The sequence below is a fragment of the Hypanus sabinus genome, chromosome 14, assembly GCF_030144855.1.
Source record: "Hypanus sabinus isolate sHypSab1 chromosome 14, sHypSab1.hap1, whole genome shotgun sequence".
NCBI classification, from domain to species: domain Eukaryota; kingdom Metazoa; phylum Chordata; class Chondrichthyes; order Myliobatiformes; family Dasyatidae; genus Hypanus; species Hypanus sabinus.
Window position 1 is genome coordinate 46,932,489 of NC_082719.1, and position 21,158 is coordinate 46,953,646.

The window sequence follows — 21,158 nt, forward strand, 5'->3', positions numbered from 1 at the left end:
GATTGGTTATCAAACACAAGAAGATCTGCAGTTGCTGGAAATGCAATCAACACACACAAAATGCTGATGGAACACAGCAGGCCAGGCAGCATCTATAGGAAGAAGCACTGTTGACGTTCGGGCCGAGACTCGACAGTGCTTCTCCCTATAGATGCTGCCTGGCCTGCTGCATTCCACCAGCATTTTGTGTGTGTTGATCGGTTGTCAAGATCGATCTGATAATCTAATATCATGGCATGGAATGTGAACTGTTGCTTGTGAACCTGTAACAAAGTTACCTTGCTGTGACCCTGCCCACAGAATAACTATTGACAGTTTTGGCTCTCAGAGAATGTGATCAAATTTCTGGACTGCTTCAGTCCTATCTCTGTGCAGTCTTATAGGTAGCCAAGTTAGTAACTAGATGAGGGATATGAAGTGAAGGGCATTTTCTCTGCCCCACTTAATTAGATCCTCCTTAAAGTTTGGCTTTCCTGGGACAGAATTCTGTCCAGGAACCAAGAGGAATTTATCATCTAGCATATCAAACATGGTCACAGAAAAAGGCAATCAATATTTTTTGTGTACCTATCATATTTATGTACTCAGAGGCAACCCTGACAACATTAATTTCAGATGTCTCGCTCTCTGGTTGTCAAAAGATTTTAGAATGTTTATATTAGTTTCTCCCAAAGACGTTTGGACCAAGAGGCATCTTAGCAATTACAATGTATCTCAAAGGAACCATTTATCAACCCAAAGTATGAAGTAAACAATGCCATTGTAACTACTGAAATACATTGAATCCCCTGTTACCTTTGATCTTAAGGGTATAAAAATGTGATATACTGTTGGGTTTGGGAGTTTCTATCAAGTGTTTCTCCAAAATGATGCCTGCTTGGTATAATGTATGAACACTTGTAAATCACCAGCTTTAGTGTCTCTCTGGTGACTTTGATCAGAGTCACAACATCCCCCCTCCCCCAGTGTCCTGTTCAGCCAGCAACCCACAAGTCTTAGGATGCAAGAAAAAAAACAAGATGACATGGACCAAACCCAAACAGTCACAAGCAGAATATGCAAATTCAACACAGAGTACAAACGTGAACAGTAAATGCAGCTTGCATTAACGCTTACTAAGATGTTGGCCAATTTCCCCTTATGGAACATATAAACTATGTCTTCAGGACCTTTCTAGCTGCATTTGTCACTCTGGCTCTCAACAAGACCTCTCCATCCCATACCAAATGTAAACTTGCTTTAGATTTCAAATTGGCTTCATTATAGATTAAGTATGAAAATGCAGTGCCATGTGTGCCTGACATTAAAATGTTTACGCTAAATAGGTCACAGTCAGTGCCTCAGCTAATTTCTGGTCAGGGTGGCGTAAAATTGTGTCAACATTATTTAATTGTGCAAACACTTCCTCATTCAATTCACATTTCCTTAAATAAATATTTACATATATCATTTAAATTCTAACTTGCCTGAATAGCAGAAAACAGTGACTTGCAGTTACTTCATGCATTTGGTATTATCACTTACAACTTAGCTAATAAACTTATGTTCCATTAAGTTGCCATTAAGTTTTACTGTGCTGCTTTATCATCGAGGTGCACATGGAGTAGAAAGCCTGGATGTGCCATTTCCTTCACAACCTAGCTGCTCAAGCTCTTCAGACAAGTATTTGAACAGTATTTTAAAAGCAGTCAGTACAAAAATACCAGAAGGATAAGCTTGAATATCTCAGTGTTTGGAGGGGAGGTAAATGGGTAACATGGAAGAATGGCATTCCAATAATGGCTACAATTATTTTTCATCACTTTCTGAAAGTGGAAAATATGATTATAAATTATTAAAACCAACAACTTACTTGGAGAAGGGCTATAAACAGGAAAAATGAATTTGCTGCTCTTCTGAACTGTGAGTAAAGGAATCTTGGCAGGAATGTAATCAGGTTATATTTTGCAGTGCTAAAGAGAAACAAAGAAAAAGTCAAGATGCTTAATCCACTTAACTATTCATTTGCAGGCCCTTATAGTTCAGCTTCAATTCACAATCTGCTAAATTCTCAAACTATGGTATAAATCCAAGATGTTTTAATAGTTAACCACATAGAAACATAGAAAACTTATAGCACAATACAGGCCCTTCGACCTACAACACTATGCCAAACATATATTTACTTTAGAAATTACCCAGGGTTACCCACAGCCCTCTATTTTTCCAAGCTCCACGTACCTATCCGGCCGTCTCTTAAAAGACCCTATTGTATCTGCCTCCACCACCATTGCCACACCCTCACCAACTTACCCCTGACATCTCCTCTGTACCTACTTTCAAACACCTTAAAACTGTGCCCTCTCGTGTTAGCCACACCCAGTTTCTTCAATACTACTGCACACTCCCTTGTTCAGAATGTACCTGAACCCAAGTTAAATGCATCAGTCACTCTGTCACACTTTACAAAATAATTTATTTAAGCCGTTTGTAGTTCTAATAAATTGACACTGCTTTAAAATCATAACAGCTGAATGCAAAGCAATAGACTCTAACATACACTACTAATTTCTGTGTAAATCTTTCCGATAAAATGAGAGGAGAGAGCAACCACTTTCAAAATTAGGTATTAGATCTCTTCTGTCAGTCACATTACTTAAGGTCAAATGTGGAAGCTTGGTTAAGTATATTAACAATTAAATGAATTACACAAAAATAAATGTGAAATCTGCATGCTTTTGAAGGATAGTGGCTTAATTCTGAGAAATGGCAGGAAATCTATTTTGATAAACGTCCCACAATTGACAAAACGTCAAAAGATCACTGCAAAGACAAATCTAGACGATCACCAATTTTGTAGCCACCATTTGGGTAATTGTGCCTCCTACCAATCTGAAAAAAAAAAGCCATCCAAAAATCCTATGCTGTGGATTTTCCCTTTTCGGATGATAAAAGGTGGTCATCATTTTTAAAGGCTTGCTGAAATCCAGTAATGATGTAACTTTTAGTCAAAAGACATGAAAAATATTCAAATTCTCCAAGATTGTAAACCAGGACATAAAAGTAGGGGTTTTAAACCAACTTGAATATTTTACAGAACACTAGTACCAGAACAGGACAGGGTTAAGGAGTTAACTATAACATCAAGCAACTATCTAGAGGAAAATAAAACAGGAGTAACTTTGAATTGTGAGAGGCAATATACAAAACCATTTTTTTTTTAAAAAGACAATTAAAGATAATTAGACAATTTTAAAGATCATTAGACATATGATGTTCTTCGGGACATATATCCATAACAAGCGAGAAACATTCTTTGAAAAAGAACCAATTCAAAAGCACAGTAATCAATTTTGAAATTAAAGAGCAACATTCAAAAAGCTGGAGGAACTTAGTGGATCAGGCAGCACCAATGAAGGTAAATGGTCAGTCAATATTTTGGGTTGACACCCTTCATCTGGATGGAAAGATAGCCAGCACCAAAGGGCTAGCATGGAGCAAGAATTGGCAGGCCATAGGTGTATCCAGGAAAGGGGAAAAGCAAAAAGGAATTGTTGCTGTTCCTCTTTGTACCTTGTGGTGCATCAGACAGCGACCTTGCCACTTCTTTAGCATTTGTCTGTTTTTTTTTTACAAGGCTGAGTTGCTAGTTCCACACTCAATCCAGCACAGATGGAAACCTTGCAAGGAGTCAGCTAGGTTTGAACCTGGGACCACTCACCTTGAAGTCCAGTGTGGACGTCACTACACCACCAGCTGGCTAAAAAAAAATGGTAGGGCTGGAAATCTAAACAAAACCTGAAAGTGTTGGAAACAAAATAAAAAGGCCATACAGCAGCTTTTCTTCCACAAATGCTGTCTGAATTGAATGCTTCCAGCAGGAAACTTTCTGTCTCGAAATAGAATTCCATGTTTACAAAGTCTCTTCATATTAAATATCATTACTGATTTCTTACTTTAAGAGAGTATGAATTTTACTGCCTGAATTCACCTCCAGAATGAGTTCCAGAGAGATTAAAAAACAAATAGAAGTGTGATGCACAACTAGATCATGTATCAAGAGAAGAACTCCACTAACAAAAGACACTTTATGACAGCAAGAGATAAGGGGCTTACTTAATCTGAAAGTTTAGTTGCCTTACTTAAACTAGGGCAAATATAAAACATCAGATATTGACAATAATGGGAGAATTTATACAAAGCACACAAAAGCACTGCATAAAGAAAGCACAAGAAAAATTGTGGAAGTAATAGCAAAATCAGCACTTTAACTGCAAAGAATCAAAAGCTACAAAAATGATTAGTGGTGATACTCAAAACAGAAAAGACGCAGAACAAGTGCTGAATAGTTGCACTGGGAATCCAGAAATTGCTGGATAACGGACAAAAGAGAACATGCAAGATGTCACCAAAAAAACAAAAATGGAGTCACATATTTGATCATAAAGAAGAAAATGATGAAGTGGAGAATCCCCAGGAAAGATAGCTTTCATCAGGAGATTGAAGATTGTAACAGAGAAGCTTCCCAATGCCAAAACTATAATATCCCACAAGTTCTCTTGATTTAAAAATTATTCCTTTGGATTTTTCATAAATGAGTCTTCTCCGTGAACAATGGAACTGAGAAAACCAGAATCTCATGTCTGTCAGCCTAACATCCGTTGTCTACAATATCTTGAAAACTTTCGAGAATAGATAGTTTCTGATAAATATTCTTTGTTGAAGAGAAACTCAAAAGCTGTGAATAGGGGATTGCAGTTGACTGTTATTTATTGGATTTTCCAGAAGGCATTTAGTTGAGTTGTTCACAAGAGACAGATGAATTAAAGGCAAATTATTAGTCTGTTTACAGAACAGACTGAGCAGCAAGAGGCAAAATAGGGACAATTCACAGGTACTCAAGTCAGTGGACCTTCAAGAGGACCACAGCTTTGTCGTGGTTTGGAGGCTTGCATTCTTCGATGAGCTGGAGAGCTATGGAGTCAGGGCTTTATGCTTTGACTCTTGGTAGGTTCACCCATACCAAACAGGTCAAAGGGTAGAGGGCAGACTAAAAGCCCAGTTCCAGTGGCTCAGCTCAGAATGAACAACCCTGACTAGAAAAGCAGAATTGTTACAGAACGGCAAGGAAAAATCCTTCTGTATCTGCGTGTGATGGTGTTCCAGAGTCCCATCCGGGACTTGTATGATGGTAGTGAAACTGAGAGTAAGCTGCTGACTCGAAGGAGGAAGCCCTAAACACTGCCAGAGATGGATGAGCTTCATTGCTGCCCTAAATGCCAGTGGTGTAAGAGGCAGTGAGCAAATCAGTAGAATGTGTGTAGCAACAGCTTACAAGAATCCATTTTGCAACTCGATATTGTTCCTTATATACTTAAATAACGGATGTAATGACTGACAACGGCATGGAAACCCACTTATCAAAATTTTCTACAACACAACAAAGCATGCATAAGCAAAGCAAATGGGAACAAAGCACAAAATGCCTTAGACAAATGTGTTTCAATGCAACTGTAAGTCGTCTGTTTGGAACTAATAAAGTGATGAAAAATGAGATATAGTTGAGATCTAAGCAACACACACAAAATGCTGGAGGAACTCAGCAGACCGGGCGAAATCTATGGAAAAAGAGTACAGTCAACATTTTGGGCAGTGATCCTTCAGAAGGACTGGAGAGAAAAAAAAGTATCTTGACAAACTTCAGCACCAGTATCCTTTGAAGTTGCAGGAGAGATCATTCAGGATGTTATACCATGAATGGGGGCCAATTTACATTCAGAACCATAAGAGTCATACAGCACAGGAACAGGGTCTTTTTAACGACACCCCTCCCTAAATCCATCCGTACAAATCCCATTTACTAATAGTTAGTTTGGGACCTTCAGTACATTACTGAGCAAGTGCTTCATTAGTGTTGTGAGTCTCTTTCTCCACCACCCACTCTTAAAGTGCATTCCAGATTCTAACCAATGTCTGAGTGGGAAAAAAAACTCTTCTTTATCTCCTCTGTGAACCTCTTGCCTCGACTATAAACAAATTTTAGCTACCCGCCAACGGAGAAAGTTTCCTACCTATGCCCTTCAGAATTCTGTATACCTCAGGACCACATACCTTTCCCCACTCGATGGAAAACAAACCCTATTTATCTGGTCCCTCCTTGTAACTTAAATGCTCTATTCTCAGTCACATACAGGTGAACCTCTACACTATTTTTAGTGCAACCACATCCTTGCTAGAGTTAGCAACACAAAAAATAGCTGGAGGAACTCAGCAGGTCAGGCAAGATGCCATTGATACAGTGAACCAAATGAACTAACAGGCCAAACTCAGTGTGGTAGATCAGGCTTCAGGTGGTGAGGAAGACTTAAGTATCTCAAGCTAAGGTTCTGTTCTCAGAACACTGACAACTGACTGTCACAGACATCTGTGTTTTAAAATATCCTTGGCAATCACACTATTCACAATGTTAAAAACTACTAAATTCTCAAAGCCAAAGTAGTGAGGTGAAAAATTATTGTAAATTATTTCCTCAAGGTAAAATCTGGCCTTACAAATCTGTTAGAATTATTTGAAGAAGTAACAAGCAGGAGAGGCAAAGGAGAATCAGCTGATGTTGCGGTGCTTGAATTTTCAGAAGACCTTTAACAAGGTGCCACATTAGCCTGTTTAACAAGCTATGAGCCCATGGTATTACAGGAAAGACTGGGTAAAGCAGTGGCTGATTAGCAGGAGGCAAAGAGTGGGAATAAAGGGAGACTTTGTTTGGCTGCTGGTGACTAGTGGTGCTCCACAGGGGTCTGGTTGGAACAGATTCTTTTTACATTAAATCCCAATGATTTGAATGATGGAATTGATGGCTTTGTTACAAAGTTTGTAGATGATATGAAAATAGGTGGAGGGGTAGGTAGTTTTGAGGAAGTAGAGAGGCTATAGAAGAACTCAGACAGATTAGGAGAATGGGCAAAGAAGTGGCAGATGGAAGACAGTGACAGAAGTGTATTGTCATGCACTTTGGTGGAGAAATAAAAGGGTTGACTATTTTCTAAAAGGAGAAAAAAATCTGACGCGCAAAGGGATTTAGGAGTCCTCATGCAGGATTCCCCAAAAGTTAATTTGCAGGTTGAGTCTGTGATGAGGAATCAAGTGCAATGTTAGCATTCATTTCAAGAGGACTCGAATATAAAATCAAGGATGTAATGTTGACATTTATAAACATTGGTGAGGCCTCATTTGGAGTATTGTGAGGAGTTAGATAGGTACATGGAGCTTAGAAAAATAGAGTGCTATGCAGTTGGGTAATTCTAGGCAGTTTCTAGAGAAGGTTACATGGTCAACACAACATTGCGGGCCAAAGGGCCTGTGATGTGCTGCAGATATCTATGTTTTATGTTTTGGGCCCTTTATTTTAGAAAGGATGTGCAGAAACTGGAGAGAGTTCAAAGGAGGTTCACAAAAATGATTCCAGTATTAAACTGCTTGTCTTATGAAGAGCATTTGATGGCTCTAGGCCTGTATACACTGGAATTCAGAAGAATGAGGGGTGACATAATTGAAACCTATTGAATGGTGAAAGGCCTTGATAGAGTGGATGCGGAGAGGATGTTACCTATGGTGGGAGTGTCTAAGACCAGAGGAGACAGCCTCAGTATAGAGGGGTGTCGACTTAGAGCACAGCTGAGGAGGAATTTCTTTAGCCAGAGAGTGGTGAGCCTGTGGAATTCAGTGCCACAGGCAGGTATGGAGGCCAAGCCTTTATGTATATTTACGGCAGAGGTTGACAAATTCTTGATTGGTCAGGGCATGAAGAGATACAGGAGGGAAGGCAGGAGGCAGGGGTTGAAAAGAAAAATGGACTAGCCATGATGAAATTGCGGAGCAGACTTGATGGGCCTAATAGCCTAATTCTGCTCCAATATCTTATGGTCTTATAAACTAAGTAAACCACTTCTATTCTTTACTTGCAAATTCAAGCTTTTTCTGACAGAATAACAAATAATTATGGGTTGTGTTTGTTCCACACTTCCATACCTATCCACTGGTTTACAGGAATTAGGAATATACAGCAATTTAGATGCATAAATGGACAATCTCAGTCTGCCCACTGACTGGTCAGTAAGAGCAGGTACTCTCTGTAAACTATTACCCAAGGGGTTCGATCCACTTCATATAGTCCCTCCACTTTACACCACTTAGCTGGTGAAACCTTTAACAGTGCAAGTTTAGATACATTTTTTTCTACATTTGACTGAACAATTGTTTTATAATTAAAGCAACTTTGTTTTAGATCTACAATATTTTCTTAAATACAATGATTTCTTCAACATGAAGGGCTTCAGCCTGAAACTTCAACTGTTTACTCTTCTCCATAGGTGCTACCTGGCCTGCTGAGTTGCTCCAGCATTGTGTGTGCATGTCCTGCATTATCTTTTTTTTTTGCTTGGGTTAAAAGTGAAGCACCATCATGTCTTCCCTGCCCTGGAACACATTGGCAGCAGCTGCCCAAAAGCTCTGAGAGAAAGCCACTACCGCTGGCGCCATGACCAGGTGCTGAAGGCAATGACAGAAAGGACCTCATTGACCATTAACAGTAGGCACCCCCCCCCCCCCCCCCCCGCCAATCCGTGTCAAAGCTGGAGACCAACTACAGCCTCTGCCTAGATCACCAGAAGCTTGCTCACCAGAGAGTCTGACTGGCAACTTAAGGTCAATCTTGGTAAGAAACTAAGGTTCCACAACTTCATCACATCATCACACCTGAGGCCTGACGCGGCCATTGTCAGAAACCTTGATGCAGGTGGTCATGGTAGAACTGACGGTTTTTTTGGAAAGACTGGATCGAGGAGGCATTTGAATGCAAGAAAGCAAAATCTAGGAGCGAGTAGAGCAGTGCCAGAGACAAGGGTGTACAGCACAATGCAAGCGATAGGGGTGGGGTGCAGAAGTTTTGCTGGCTGCTCGCTGTGCAGAAACTGCTTTCTTCTTGGCATTGCAGGGGCTCCAAAGGAAAGTGCCATCAGGACCGTCACTGAGGCTGCTGAGCAAGCCTCCAGGTGGCCACGGATCAAGAGATGTGACCTGGGACCAATGCCAATAGGACACGAGCCAGGGCCTGATCAACGCCTCCTGGGTCGCCTGGGCTAGAATGCTTGATGTTGAAAGACCTGAAGCACCCGATGACCCCAGGTTACGTCACTTATGATGTGTCCCAGTGCATCCTAGAATATTTCTCAGCAGTAGCAGCACAAGACCATCAAAGCTGGGACTTCTGTAAAATCATGTGAAGCTATTGATACAAATGGAAGTCCAGCAGCAGAACATGATATAGCGTGCCAGAATTTATGCTAAGGAACCCAACAAGGAGTGCAAGGATTTGCCAGGGATTTCATTGGAAGTCAGCAGATATGAGTGTTTAAAGTGTGGGCAATCGAGCTGCAAATTACAAACTGCAATGTGTTCACTTCCCCACTACCTCCAACCCCAAAAAAGGCTCTGCTACAAGTTCAAATGAAGACTGATAGGAAGATGTGCAAAAGGTTAAGTGTAATTCTTCCTTTGTAGGTCAACGATGACAATAAGACTGCCAACTCTAAATTCTGGGTCAATGACAATATTCATTGAAATACTGGGAAGACTGGAATGGAAGAAAGAATCAAAAAAAGATATGGGGGAAAATAGCATAGAATTTAGACTTTTTTAAAAAAGGTTGTGTAAAGATGCCAGGATGTGCTCACTGGCTGTGTTGAATGCTAGTGCAATAAAGCTTTAATACTATAATTATCCCACTAACAAATTTGCATTTAGATAAGCACCATTTTCAATTCATACAAGAGCCATTTATTTGTATGACACATTCTCTTATGACAAATATTGATCAAATGAATTTGTATTAAATAACACTGTTAACAATGGATCTGAAACATCATAACCCAATGATATACGACACTAAGCAATATTTACACAAAGAATAATCAGCCCTGATAGCAAACAAAAACAACACATTTAGATTTTCAACCAAAGGCCAATTAAAATTAATCCTACCTGACATGGTTACTACAAAATTTTACTAGTTGAGGTCGGTTGATAAATATTATCCTCATATCTTCTTGATCAGCTAGTGAAGTTTTCTCAGAGGTATCCTCAGCTTTCTCGTAACCTATATAAAAAGGAATAAAATGTAAGATGTTCAAGACTTAAAGACCTATATATTGGGTAATGCCTACAATTCTGTCAGAACATAATAAATGGCTTCTTTCAATGATATTAGGCATATATAATACCAACTTTTTCTCTGCCTTCTCAATAATGTTGGCTCTCTTCCAATAGCACAATTTTTTTCTCTATGTTATGTGCAGTTTCCTTGATTAATCACTAAAAAAGTGATTAATTTTATCTAAGGTATAGATATAGAGAATGGTTACAGGCAATACCATTGATAAAAAGCACATTACAAAACAAATGACAAATGCATAAGGTGAGAAAACAAATGCTTCCTTCAGAGAATCACACAGACAGAACGAAGACTCAAACAAAAACACCTAATCTTGAGTCCGTCAATTTTCTTCACAAAAAGTTTGACCAAGAAAAGGAGTTTAAGGGAAGGGATAAGTTGTAGTACTCCAAGCAAATTAGCAGATGTGTGAAAATACTAAAATTGATTATGTTGACTCTAGAGACCACCTCTGGAACTGAACAACCTCAATCTAGATTGTTTTAGCAGTCTTAAAAGAATCAATTTTATTAAAAAAAACAATGACAATTTTCTGTACTCCATACACATGCATTAAAGTACAACTTCTTTGAGTTCATCTACTTGTGGGGACTGAAGTCTCAACTATCCTCTGCTATAGTAATTATATAATGATATTCAAATGCAAATCTCTACTGTAGTTTCCTATGCAACTTTGTCATATGGGATAATTTCAATTTACCTTCTGGTCTCACCTACGCACACCCCTCCCATCCACAATACACATGGTATGAATAGTAACACTGGTGCAGTTCCACCTACTCAAGAACATTCGATCAAATGTGAGTAACCCTCGATTAATGTAAAATTGATGGCTGGTGCACACTGGTGGACTGAAGATCCTTTTTCCTACTTTCCATAAGATCATACCTCTACGATCATAAAACACTTCAAGACGAGTGATAAATATCGGCTTAGCTAGTGATGGCCTGATCTTGAAAATGAATTTTTTAAATGCCTAGGACATACTAGAAGACAGGAAATCAATGGTAAAGGAAGAACTAAGGCAGATTCTGGAATCAGAATGAGAAATACAGTTTGCTAAGAGAGATAGGCAACAGCTACTGTTAAGTTGAAGAGAAATTCAGCTACCATTAAGTTGAAGTGAAACTTTGCAACCATACAAAGCCATCAACACTCCATTAATTCCCTAGTCATGGGAAAGTACTGTACATCTCTTGAAGTACTGCACAAGAAATGTATAATACACTCAGAGGCAGGTAGCATCAAATTTATTACTGTCACTAGAATGGAAGAGAACACAAAATGTTTGTCTATGGGAGGATAATTGCCTGTTAATGTACAAAACATTCAAATCTAAATTTAATTGACCTCACTACATCTTAATTAAAGTACAAAATATTTTCCATGGTTTATCCTATATGAATAGTGAAATTTAACTTCAGTTTTCTATATCACTTAAGTCAGATGTCACATTCCATTTGTCACATACTTGAATTATCCAATGTCAAGCCTCTTGGCAGGGAGGTTCGCTAAGGCTGTTGGGGAGAGTTTAAACTAGAATTGCTGGGGGGCGGGAATCAAACTGAAGAGGCTGGCTCACAAATAGAGAAAGCTTGGTGACAGTGTGAGAGGGAGGATAGGCAGGTGATGGAGAAGGGATGCGCTCAGACTGATGATTTGAGATGTGTCTACTTTAATGCAAGAAGCATCATGAACAAAGCGGATGAGCTGAGTACTTGGCGCTATGATGTTGCGGCAATTAGAGAGACTTGGATGGCTCAGGGGCAGGAATGGCTACTTAGAGTGCCAGATGTTTCAGAAAGGACGGGGAGGGAGGCAGAAGAGGTGGGGCTGTGACACTGCTGATCAGAGATAGTGTCACGGCTGCAGAAAAGGAGGAAATCATGGAGGGATTGTCTATGGAGTCTCCGTGGATGCAAGTTAGGAACAGGAAGGGGTCAAAAACTCTACTGGGTGTTTTTTATAGACTACTCAATAGTAACAGGGACATCGATGAGCAGACAGGGAGACAGCTTCTGGAAAGGTGTAATGATAACAGGGTCGTTGTTGGGGGAGATTTTAATTTCCCCAATATTGATTGGCATCTTCCGAGAGCAAGAGGTTTAGATGGGGTAGAGTTTGTTAGGTGCGTTCAGGAAGGTTTCTTGACACAAAATGTAGATAAGCCTACAAGAGGAGAGGCTGTACTTGATCTGGTATTGGGAAATGAACCTGGTCAGCTGTTAGGTCTTTTAGTGAGAAAGCATTTTGGAGATAGTGATCATAATTCTTTCTAGTTTACCATAGTATTGGAGAGGGATAGGAACAGACAAGTTAGGAAAGCATTTAATTGGAGCAAGGGGAAATATGAAGCTATCAGGCAGGAACTTGGAAGCATAAATTGGGAACAGATGTTCTTAGGGAAATGTATGGCAAAAATGTGGCAGATGTGCGAGGGATACTTGCGTGACGTTCTGCATAGGTACATTCCAATGAGACGCAAAGACTGGAAGGGTACAGGAATCATGGTGTACAAAGGTTGTTGATAATCTAGCCAAAAATAAAAGAAAAGCTTATGAAAGGTTAAAAAAAAAACTAGGTAATGATAGACATCTAGAAAACTATAAGGCTAACAGGAAGGAACTTAAGAATGAAATTAGGAGAGCCAGAAAGGGCCATGAGAAGGCCTCGGTGAGCACGATTAAGGAAAACCACAAGGCATTCTACAAGTATGTGAAGAGCAATAGGTTAAGATGTCAGAGAATAGGGCCAGTCAGGTATGACAGTGGAAAAATGTGTATGGAACCAGAGGAGACAGCAGAGGTACTTAATGAATACTTTATTTCAGTACAGTCTGCCCTCCTTATCTACAAATTCCACATGAGTGAATTCAACCAACCACGAATTGCAAAAAGCTGGAAGTGCTCTTCCAGCACTTGTTGTTCAAGCATGTACAGACTTTTTTTCTTGTCATTATTCCCTAAACAATGCAGAATAACAAATATTTTACACAGTATTTACATTGTATTAGGTATTATAAGTAATCTAGAGATGATTTAAAGTATACGGGAGGATGTGGGTGGATTATCGTAGATCAGGATCGAAAAAAATCAGAAGTTCTCTTACTCAGTAAATCGGAACAGGTACGTCCAGTATTATTTAGCGTCAGTTAGTCAAACGTTTATCTTAGTATGTAGTATATATTTTACCTTTCTATGCAGATAAAACACAAGAACGTATGTTTCAATGCCAGGCTTGGGAACTTCTTCCCGAGTTCGATCCAGTGACAGACCGCTATCGTGTGTGCTGTCCACCGTGCCCAGTTGACGTGAGGATCAAAAATCCAAAATGCCAAAACCCAATAATTAAACCACTGCGTTGCTTAGCAATAATTGTAGCTTTCATCAGGGCACAGCCTTTCTTGCTTTATCCATTAAAATTGTTCCGATCGTTGACCGACTGCAGCCTAATGCTTTTCCGATGACTGATGGCATTTCACCTCTTTCCGATCGCTTTATTATTTCCACTTTATTTTCAATAGCGATCATGATTATTTTCGTGAACAGAAACACTGCAGATTCAGATCTCTGCCACTGGGTCCTAATGTCCACCACACTGAGACAGGTTAAATAAGGTCTGGGGTTCTGTTGGGTCCTAAGATCCACCGTATTGAGACAAGTTGAATAAGAGACTTGAGTATTCGCAAATTTTGGTACCTGCGAGGGGTCCCGGAACCAAACCCTCGCGGACAAGGAGGGCTGACTGTATTCACTACGGAAATGGACCTTGGCAATTGTAAGGATGACTTACAGTGGACTGAAAAGCTTGAGCATAGAGACATTAAGAAAAAGGATATGCTGGTGCTTTTGGAAAGCATCAAGTTGGATAAGTCACCAGGACCAAACGAGATATACCCCAGGCTACTGTGGGAGGTGAGGGAGGAGATTGCTGAGCCTCTGACAATGATCTTTGCATCATCAAAAATCCTCCGAAAATCTTTAGAAAGGTGCTGGAGGATTGCAGATTTTGTTCCCTTATTCAAGAAAAGGAGTAGAGATAGAAATGGAGTAGAGATAGCCCAGGAAATTATGGACCAGTGAGTCTTACATCAATGGTTGATAAATTGATGGAGAAGATCTGAAAGGCAGGATTTATGAACATTTGGAGAGACATAATATGGATAGGATTAGTCAGCATGGCTTTGTCAAAGGGAGGACGTGCCTTACGACCCTATTATAGAATTTTTTGAGGATGTGTCAAAAAACGTTGATGAAAGTAGAGCAGTACATGTAGTTTATAAGGATTTCAGCAAGGCATTTGATAAGGTACCCCATGTAAGGCTTATTGAGAAAGTAAGGAGGCATGGGATCGAAGGAGACCTTGTTTTTTGGATCCAGAATTGGCTTGTCCACAGAAGACAAAGAGTGGTTGCAGACGGGTCATATTCTGCATTGAAGTCGGTGATCAGTGGCGCACCTCAGAGATCTGTTCTGGGACCCCTTCTCTTCATGATTTTTATAATTGACCTGGATGAGGAAGTGGAGGGATGGGTTAGTAAATTTGCTGTGACACAACAGTTGGGAGTGTTGTAGATAGTGTGGAGGGCTGTCAGAGGTTACAGTGGGACATTGATAGGTTGCAAAACTGAGCTGAGAAGTGGCAGATGGAGTTCAACCCAGGTAAGTGTGAAGTGGTTCATTTTGGTAAGTTAAATATGATGGCAGAATATAGTATTAATGGTAGACTCTTGGCAGTGTGGAGGATCAGAGGGATCTTGGGGTCCAAGTCCATAGGACACTTAAAACTGCTGTGCAGGTTGATTGTGTGGTTAAGAGGACATACAATGCATTGGCCTTCATCAACTGTGGAATTTAGTTTAAGAGCCCAGAGGTAATGTTACAGCCATATAGGACCTTAGTCAGACCCCACTTGGAGTACTGTGCTCAGTTCTGGTCACTACAGGAAGGATGTGGAAACTATAGAAAGGGTGGAGAGGAGATTTATAAGGATGTTGCCTGGATTGGGGAGTATACCCTATGAGAATAGGTTGAGAGAACTTGGCCTTTTCTCCTTGGAACAACAGAGGATGAGAGGTGACCTGATAGAGGTGTATAAGATGATGAGAGACATTAATCATGTGGATAGCCAGAGGCTTTTTCCCAGGACTGGAATGGCTAGCATGAGAGGGCACAATTTGAAGTGCTTGGAAGTAGGTACAGAGGAAATATTAGGGTTAAAGTAACATGAGTGAATCTGCAGATGCTGGAAGTAAATAAAAACACAAGATGCTGGCAGAACTCTGCAAGCCAGGCAGCATCTATGGGAGAAGGTAGTGACAATGTTTCGGCCCGAAACGTTATCACTACCTCGCCCATAGATGCTGTCTGGCCTGCTGAGTTCTGCCAGCATTTTGTGTTTTTATTAGGGTTATGGTGTTTTTTTTTTAAATACGCAGAGGGTTGTGAGTGGAATGGGCTGCCGACGACAGTGGTGGAGCCGGATACGATAGGATGTTTTAAGGGACTCCTGGATAGGTTCTTGGAGCTTAGAAAAATAGAGGACTGTGGGTAACCCTAGGTAATTTCTAAAGTAAGTACATATTCAGCACGGCATCACGGACTAAAGGGCCTGCATCGTGCTGTAGGGTTTCTATGTTTCTATGTCATCTGTAGCTCAACACTCAAGGGGTTAAGTTCAAAACAAGAAGCTGAAGAATCACAACGGTCATCATCAACAACCACAGTTCTGCAAAACTCTACAAGTTCTGTCACCCTCACAGTCACAATATATCGCTTCATCTTTCACTTCCTGTGAGAGTGGAATAGAAATTCACTTACATGCTGATATCAGAAACTGCTCTGTCTAAAGTACTTTCCACATGAAAATTTAGAGGTCTGGGTTTTTTTTTAACATCTTCATATTGATGTCTAGTTTTGTTATGACCAGCAAAATAAAAACCTCCTTCCCCTATTAGTCCTCAGGGAAGGAACTCTATCATTCTTGCCATTCAATCCTCTCTGTGGCCCCAGATCCATCAGCATAGCAAGTCAACTATTTGAAGTAACAGAATTCAGAATACTTAATATCTGGTGACTTTAGCATACCCTATAAAAAAGGACTGCTTTGATTTTAAGATAGCTCAGTACGAATAACAAAAAAAATCTGATTTATTGCTTTCAGCCTAGGTAGTTCTTGCAGATTAATTGCAGGCAATTCAGATAAGTATACAAGTTTAAACTTAAATGGAGCTACAATAAATAGATGATAATGTACAATAAACATAACAAAACAAACAGCCTATTGAAATTGTAAACTCAGAGTCAGCACCACACAATGGTCATTATGATAAGCAGCAACTGAAGATACTGAGATTGGATCGAGAGGCCATCCACACATCCATTTGGCTGCACCTTGCTTCCAGAAAGTCATTCTGCAGAGTGAAGCAGGCCACAGACAGCAACTGGGTTTCCAGTGGCAGGTTCTCAGCACTTTCACCCACACGCTCCACTAGCCTTTGCAAACCTGTTGATAACAAAGTTACCCGAACTGTGTTCCAATGCCTCTGATAATGAAACATTTAGAAACAGTTCAAAGGTGGTCTTTTTAAAAAGTAAATTTAAAGCAGTAGTTAATTTTGTAGCTTAAAAAAGAAACCGGTCCAGGCAAACAACCCGTTTTCTAATTATCTTCATTTAATGTTGACATATTAGTCATGCTCATCAGTGGTGGGCCTAGCAACTGAGTAACAGGTTATATGTGTTACACACACAAAATGCTACAGGAACTCAGTGGGTGAGGCAGCATCCGTGGAGGGAAATAAACAGTGGACGTTTCTAGCCAGAAACCCTTCATCGTGAAAAGGGGCAGAAAGCAGAATAAGAAGGCGATGGGGTGGTGGGGCGGTGAGGGGGTACAAGCTGGCAGGTGATCGGTGTGTTGCTTGCATCTGCCATTCAGCTCATTTTGACAGCTGCATTTCAACCTGCAAATGCAGAAGTCATCGAGTAACTGACCTGCGAAAAAAAGAGCTGCCAATCAACCTCAATAACAGCCATAATTGAACATGACTGTTCATAATACTCAAAACACAAGCTGTTACATCAATCTTTTTTTTTTGATCAGGAGAAAACTGAACAGGTTTTGAATATTCTTGCCCACAGTGGCCACAACAATTGCATGCAGAAGCTATTATTCGTTTTCCACTTGGCTGAAAACCCTGTCCAAACATAGATGAGCTTTTTCCAATATGAATGGCTCCAAGTTAAGAACTGTCAAAGAAACCATTTTCTTGGTCTCTGTAGTGAAGAGTAAATGCCACACAACAAAGCCTAAAGCCAAGTCAATTAAAAATCAACACAGCCTGAAAAAGAGATCTACCAGAACAAATGTTGTACCCTTCCTGTTGAAGCTCTAAGTACAATGAAAATGCATACATTCTCTTATTTATGGGGAAAGTTTATTCTTCTGGATTTCACATTCACTTATTCATTTAACAAAATTGGCCAAAGAACAAATAATAGAACATGTAGATTTTACTGTCCTTTTTGTTATTTGTTTTCTGCTGAAACAGATCTATGGCAGATGCCATGTGCCTCACCCTACACTCATCTCTGGAACACCTAGACTATAAAGGTACCGACATCAGATTATCTGTTGAGTACAGCTCCAACTTTAATACCATAATCCCATGCAAATTCATCACCAAACTCCCAACCCTGGGAGTCAACAATCTGTCTGCAAATGGATCATTGATTTCCTAAAGAATGGACCAAAATCACTAAGGATAGGTAGCACCATGGTTATTCGATACAGTGGTACTCCACAACGTTAGATCTTCAGCCCTCAACTCTATTCCCTGTACACTCATGACAGTGTGGCCAAATCGCGCCCCAACTCCATCTACAAGTTTGCAGATGACAGCACCATACTGGAGCATGATTCAAATAACAACAAGTCAACGAACAAGAAGAGTAATAGCCACTCCCTTGTGCCACCAAAACAAAAGAACTGGTCATCAGTTTCTATCTACATTGACGGTGCTGAGGATGACAGTGTTAACAGCTACAAGTCCCTATGAGTAATTGTCACCAACAGTCTGTGTTTGATCTGATTGCTTAATTCTTAGATTAGACTGTTTAATTGTTTTTTTTACAGTTTAACAATTATCTGCTTGTATTTTATATAAAATAAAAGCAGATTATAAGTAATTATATAATTATAAACAACTGCTTGCTATGATTTGTAGTGGCTATATTATGTGTCGAAGAGATCAGTATGCTTCTAGTGGCCATACAAAATAGTTCTGGAAAGCTCTGGAAGTTTCTTTGCTCTGCATTAAATACTTCCTCATTGGTTAACTTTGTAACACCATATTTGAAGGAGTACATTCTAATCTCAGTAGTATAAAATAGCTGTTTTATGCTAGGTGGCATCTTTAGTTTCTCTGTTCTTCAACTAGTTGACACCCCCCCCCCCCCCCCACCATCATGGTCTGTTTCAATTTCTCTTTGATCTACCAACTTCCAATAAAACAATTGTAAAGCAACAAGTTCTGTGCTCTTTCCTGACTTCAAAAAGAATGTTGGATTTAAACACTAGAATGCAACACTTGTCGTTTTCCAGTTATGCAGATTCCTTGGCCAGGAAAGCGCAGCAGTGCCTTTACTTCATCAAGCAAAACAACTGGAATTAGTTGTGACAATAATAAACTAATTCCAATTGCGGTGTAAGAATCAAGAACGTATGTTTTCATAAGCACCGGTACTGCACAAAAAGAGAGCTACCTTAGGAAGCAGTTGCTTTCTTTGCCATTTAGTGACAGTGTGATTTGTCTAACCAGTCAGATTAACTACTTCTCCACATGCTTACCTTTTTTCCCCTCAAGGTGACACAAACAAGCCATGCATGTGGAAGATTTGCTATCTGCAGATTTTCTTTGAGAAATATTTTTCTCTAACATGCAAGTAACACATTTCTCTCATCTTTAAAGTTTTCAGCAATTATCGCTCAAAGAAGCAAAATCAAAACTATTACAAAATCAAAAATAAAACATGGGAAGTCCACTGGAGACAGAAAATATTCACTCTAGAGAACACTGCCCACCGCAAGAGTCTGAACTGACATTTGAATTGCTGAATTTTAACTCCACAGAAAATGTTATCAAAGATAGAGCCTTCCAACAGCCTCTGGGTATCTTCAATCTCAGAACTGGGTGTCACGTATTCATCTTTAATTTAAATAACAGGACTATACACTGTAACCTCAAATTTTGCACCTAAAAGCTACATTCTTCACTGCAACGTACACAAAAAGTTGAAAGGATTCCTGACGTCCTGAAGAAGGGTCTCAGCCCGAACCAACTGTTTATTCCTTTCCATTAATGCTGAGTTCCTCCTGCAGCTTACGTGCATGTTGCTCCAGATTTTCAGCATCCATAGAATCTTCTGGTTATTCTTCTGTAATCTCATCTGAAACGCTGGGAAAAGTGTTGCTTCCTGATTTCTGGTTTAGTTTTCCCCTCCATAACAAATATTATTTTATACCATATTCAATATTAGGGAACATAAGGCAAAAGGGGGAAGTTGAAAAGCAGATGTGTGGGGTAGGTTTTAGTTTTATAAACACTAAGTGACAGGTGTCTGGAATCAGCTGCCAGGAGTAGTACTGCAAGCAGATAAGACAGCAGTATTAAAAATTATTTAAAATTATTGAATATGCAGAGAATAAACCGATAGTTAGTTGTATGCAACCAGAAGAAATTTCATTGAATTTAGATCTGTTTGAGACACATTTCAAGCCAAATGACTTGATCCTATGGTGTGCTTTGTATGTTCTAATAAATCTGACTCTCAATTACTCATGGCAACTTCCTGGGCTTTATATTGTTACCACTGCCAAAAGTTACTATGCAAATGCAACAATAGATTAGGGATTGCAATAAATGCCAAGTGCAAAGAACAGACAGAATCCAAAAGGTCTGTCTCAGATATATTAGCTCTGAATCAGTCACAGTTCCAGGTTTGAGGCTCCTGATGTCCAAATATCTTTCATACACCAATTTGCAACAATATCCCCACTGATTTCTCCTTTAAAGCACCTTTTTAGAATATTCAACAAATTAGCTATTGAGCACCCAAGGTCAAAGATTTTTTTGTCATAACTTAAGTACAGAAATGGTTCATTATTTAATCTTGCTGCATCCTGTATGGCAAACCATAGGCCAGATGATCTCCTAACGACTTACATGTACTACTTCCAACCTAGCGTACTGCATTCAACATTAGATATCTAGCTTCCTTGACACTGGAGTTTCCCCAGTACCAACTGGGCAATTGCTTTGTGTTTCAGTACGCAGAGGCTGCCCAGAGCTTATTATTGCCTACTATTTCAATTCTCCACCTGTCTCTGATGCACCTGCAGTATCTCGAAGTGATCCGTTTCAAGCCTGAAGAACAGAACCTCCAGCTACCAGCTCCATATGTAGCAGACTTTGCAGCTTTATATGAAATTCAACAACTTTAGGTTATTTGCTTGCTCTTCTTTTGGTTAGCATCTGCGATATAAACAGCTTCCCTCTCTCTTCCCTCTCCCCCGGCCCTCAATATACTGGGTATTTCCTATACCCCCGACCCACATTTCATAGCTTTAAAAAAAAAATCATATTCCTTTGTCTGTTTTCTCATTCCCTCTTTACTTGCCCTATTTAACCAGATAGCTTCATCAACAAACAAAAAATCCCCACACCAATTTCAGCTTGCACAAGTGATAATGTATTCTCTTTCCTTTTCTATTCTCTCTGTAGCTTATAACTGTTGGGTTCTTTTATCTTGTATTATAAAGAATCTTTATCTGAAACATTGACCATCTTCCTCTATCGACAGGTACTACATGACCCGCTGAGTACTTCTTGCATTTTTAAACATTTTAAAGTACATTTTCCAAATACAGGGAGGTTAATGGATTGGCCTAA

The 21,158-nt window shown here is 39.7% G+C and overlaps 1 protein-coding gene across 4 annotated transcripts in view; it reads right to left on the reverse strand.

The window, feature by feature from the left end:
* Positions 1-21,158, reverse strand: part of atp8a1 (ATPase phospholipid transporting 8A1) — a 373,263-nt gene that overhangs the window by 294,766 nt on the left and 57,339 nt on the right. For all 4 annotated transcript variants that reach the window (XM_059989113.1, XM_059989114.1, XM_059989112.1 and 1 more), the window contains exons 2-3: positions 10,018-10,132; positions 1,853-1,952 (exon numbers count right to left, since the gene is read on the reverse strand). In XM_059989113.1, coding sequence (XP_059845096.1) covers positions 1,853-1,952; positions 10,018-10,132 — 215 coding nt within the window. The remainder of the gene's footprint in view (positions 1-1,852; positions 1,953-10,017; positions 10,133-21,158) is intronic.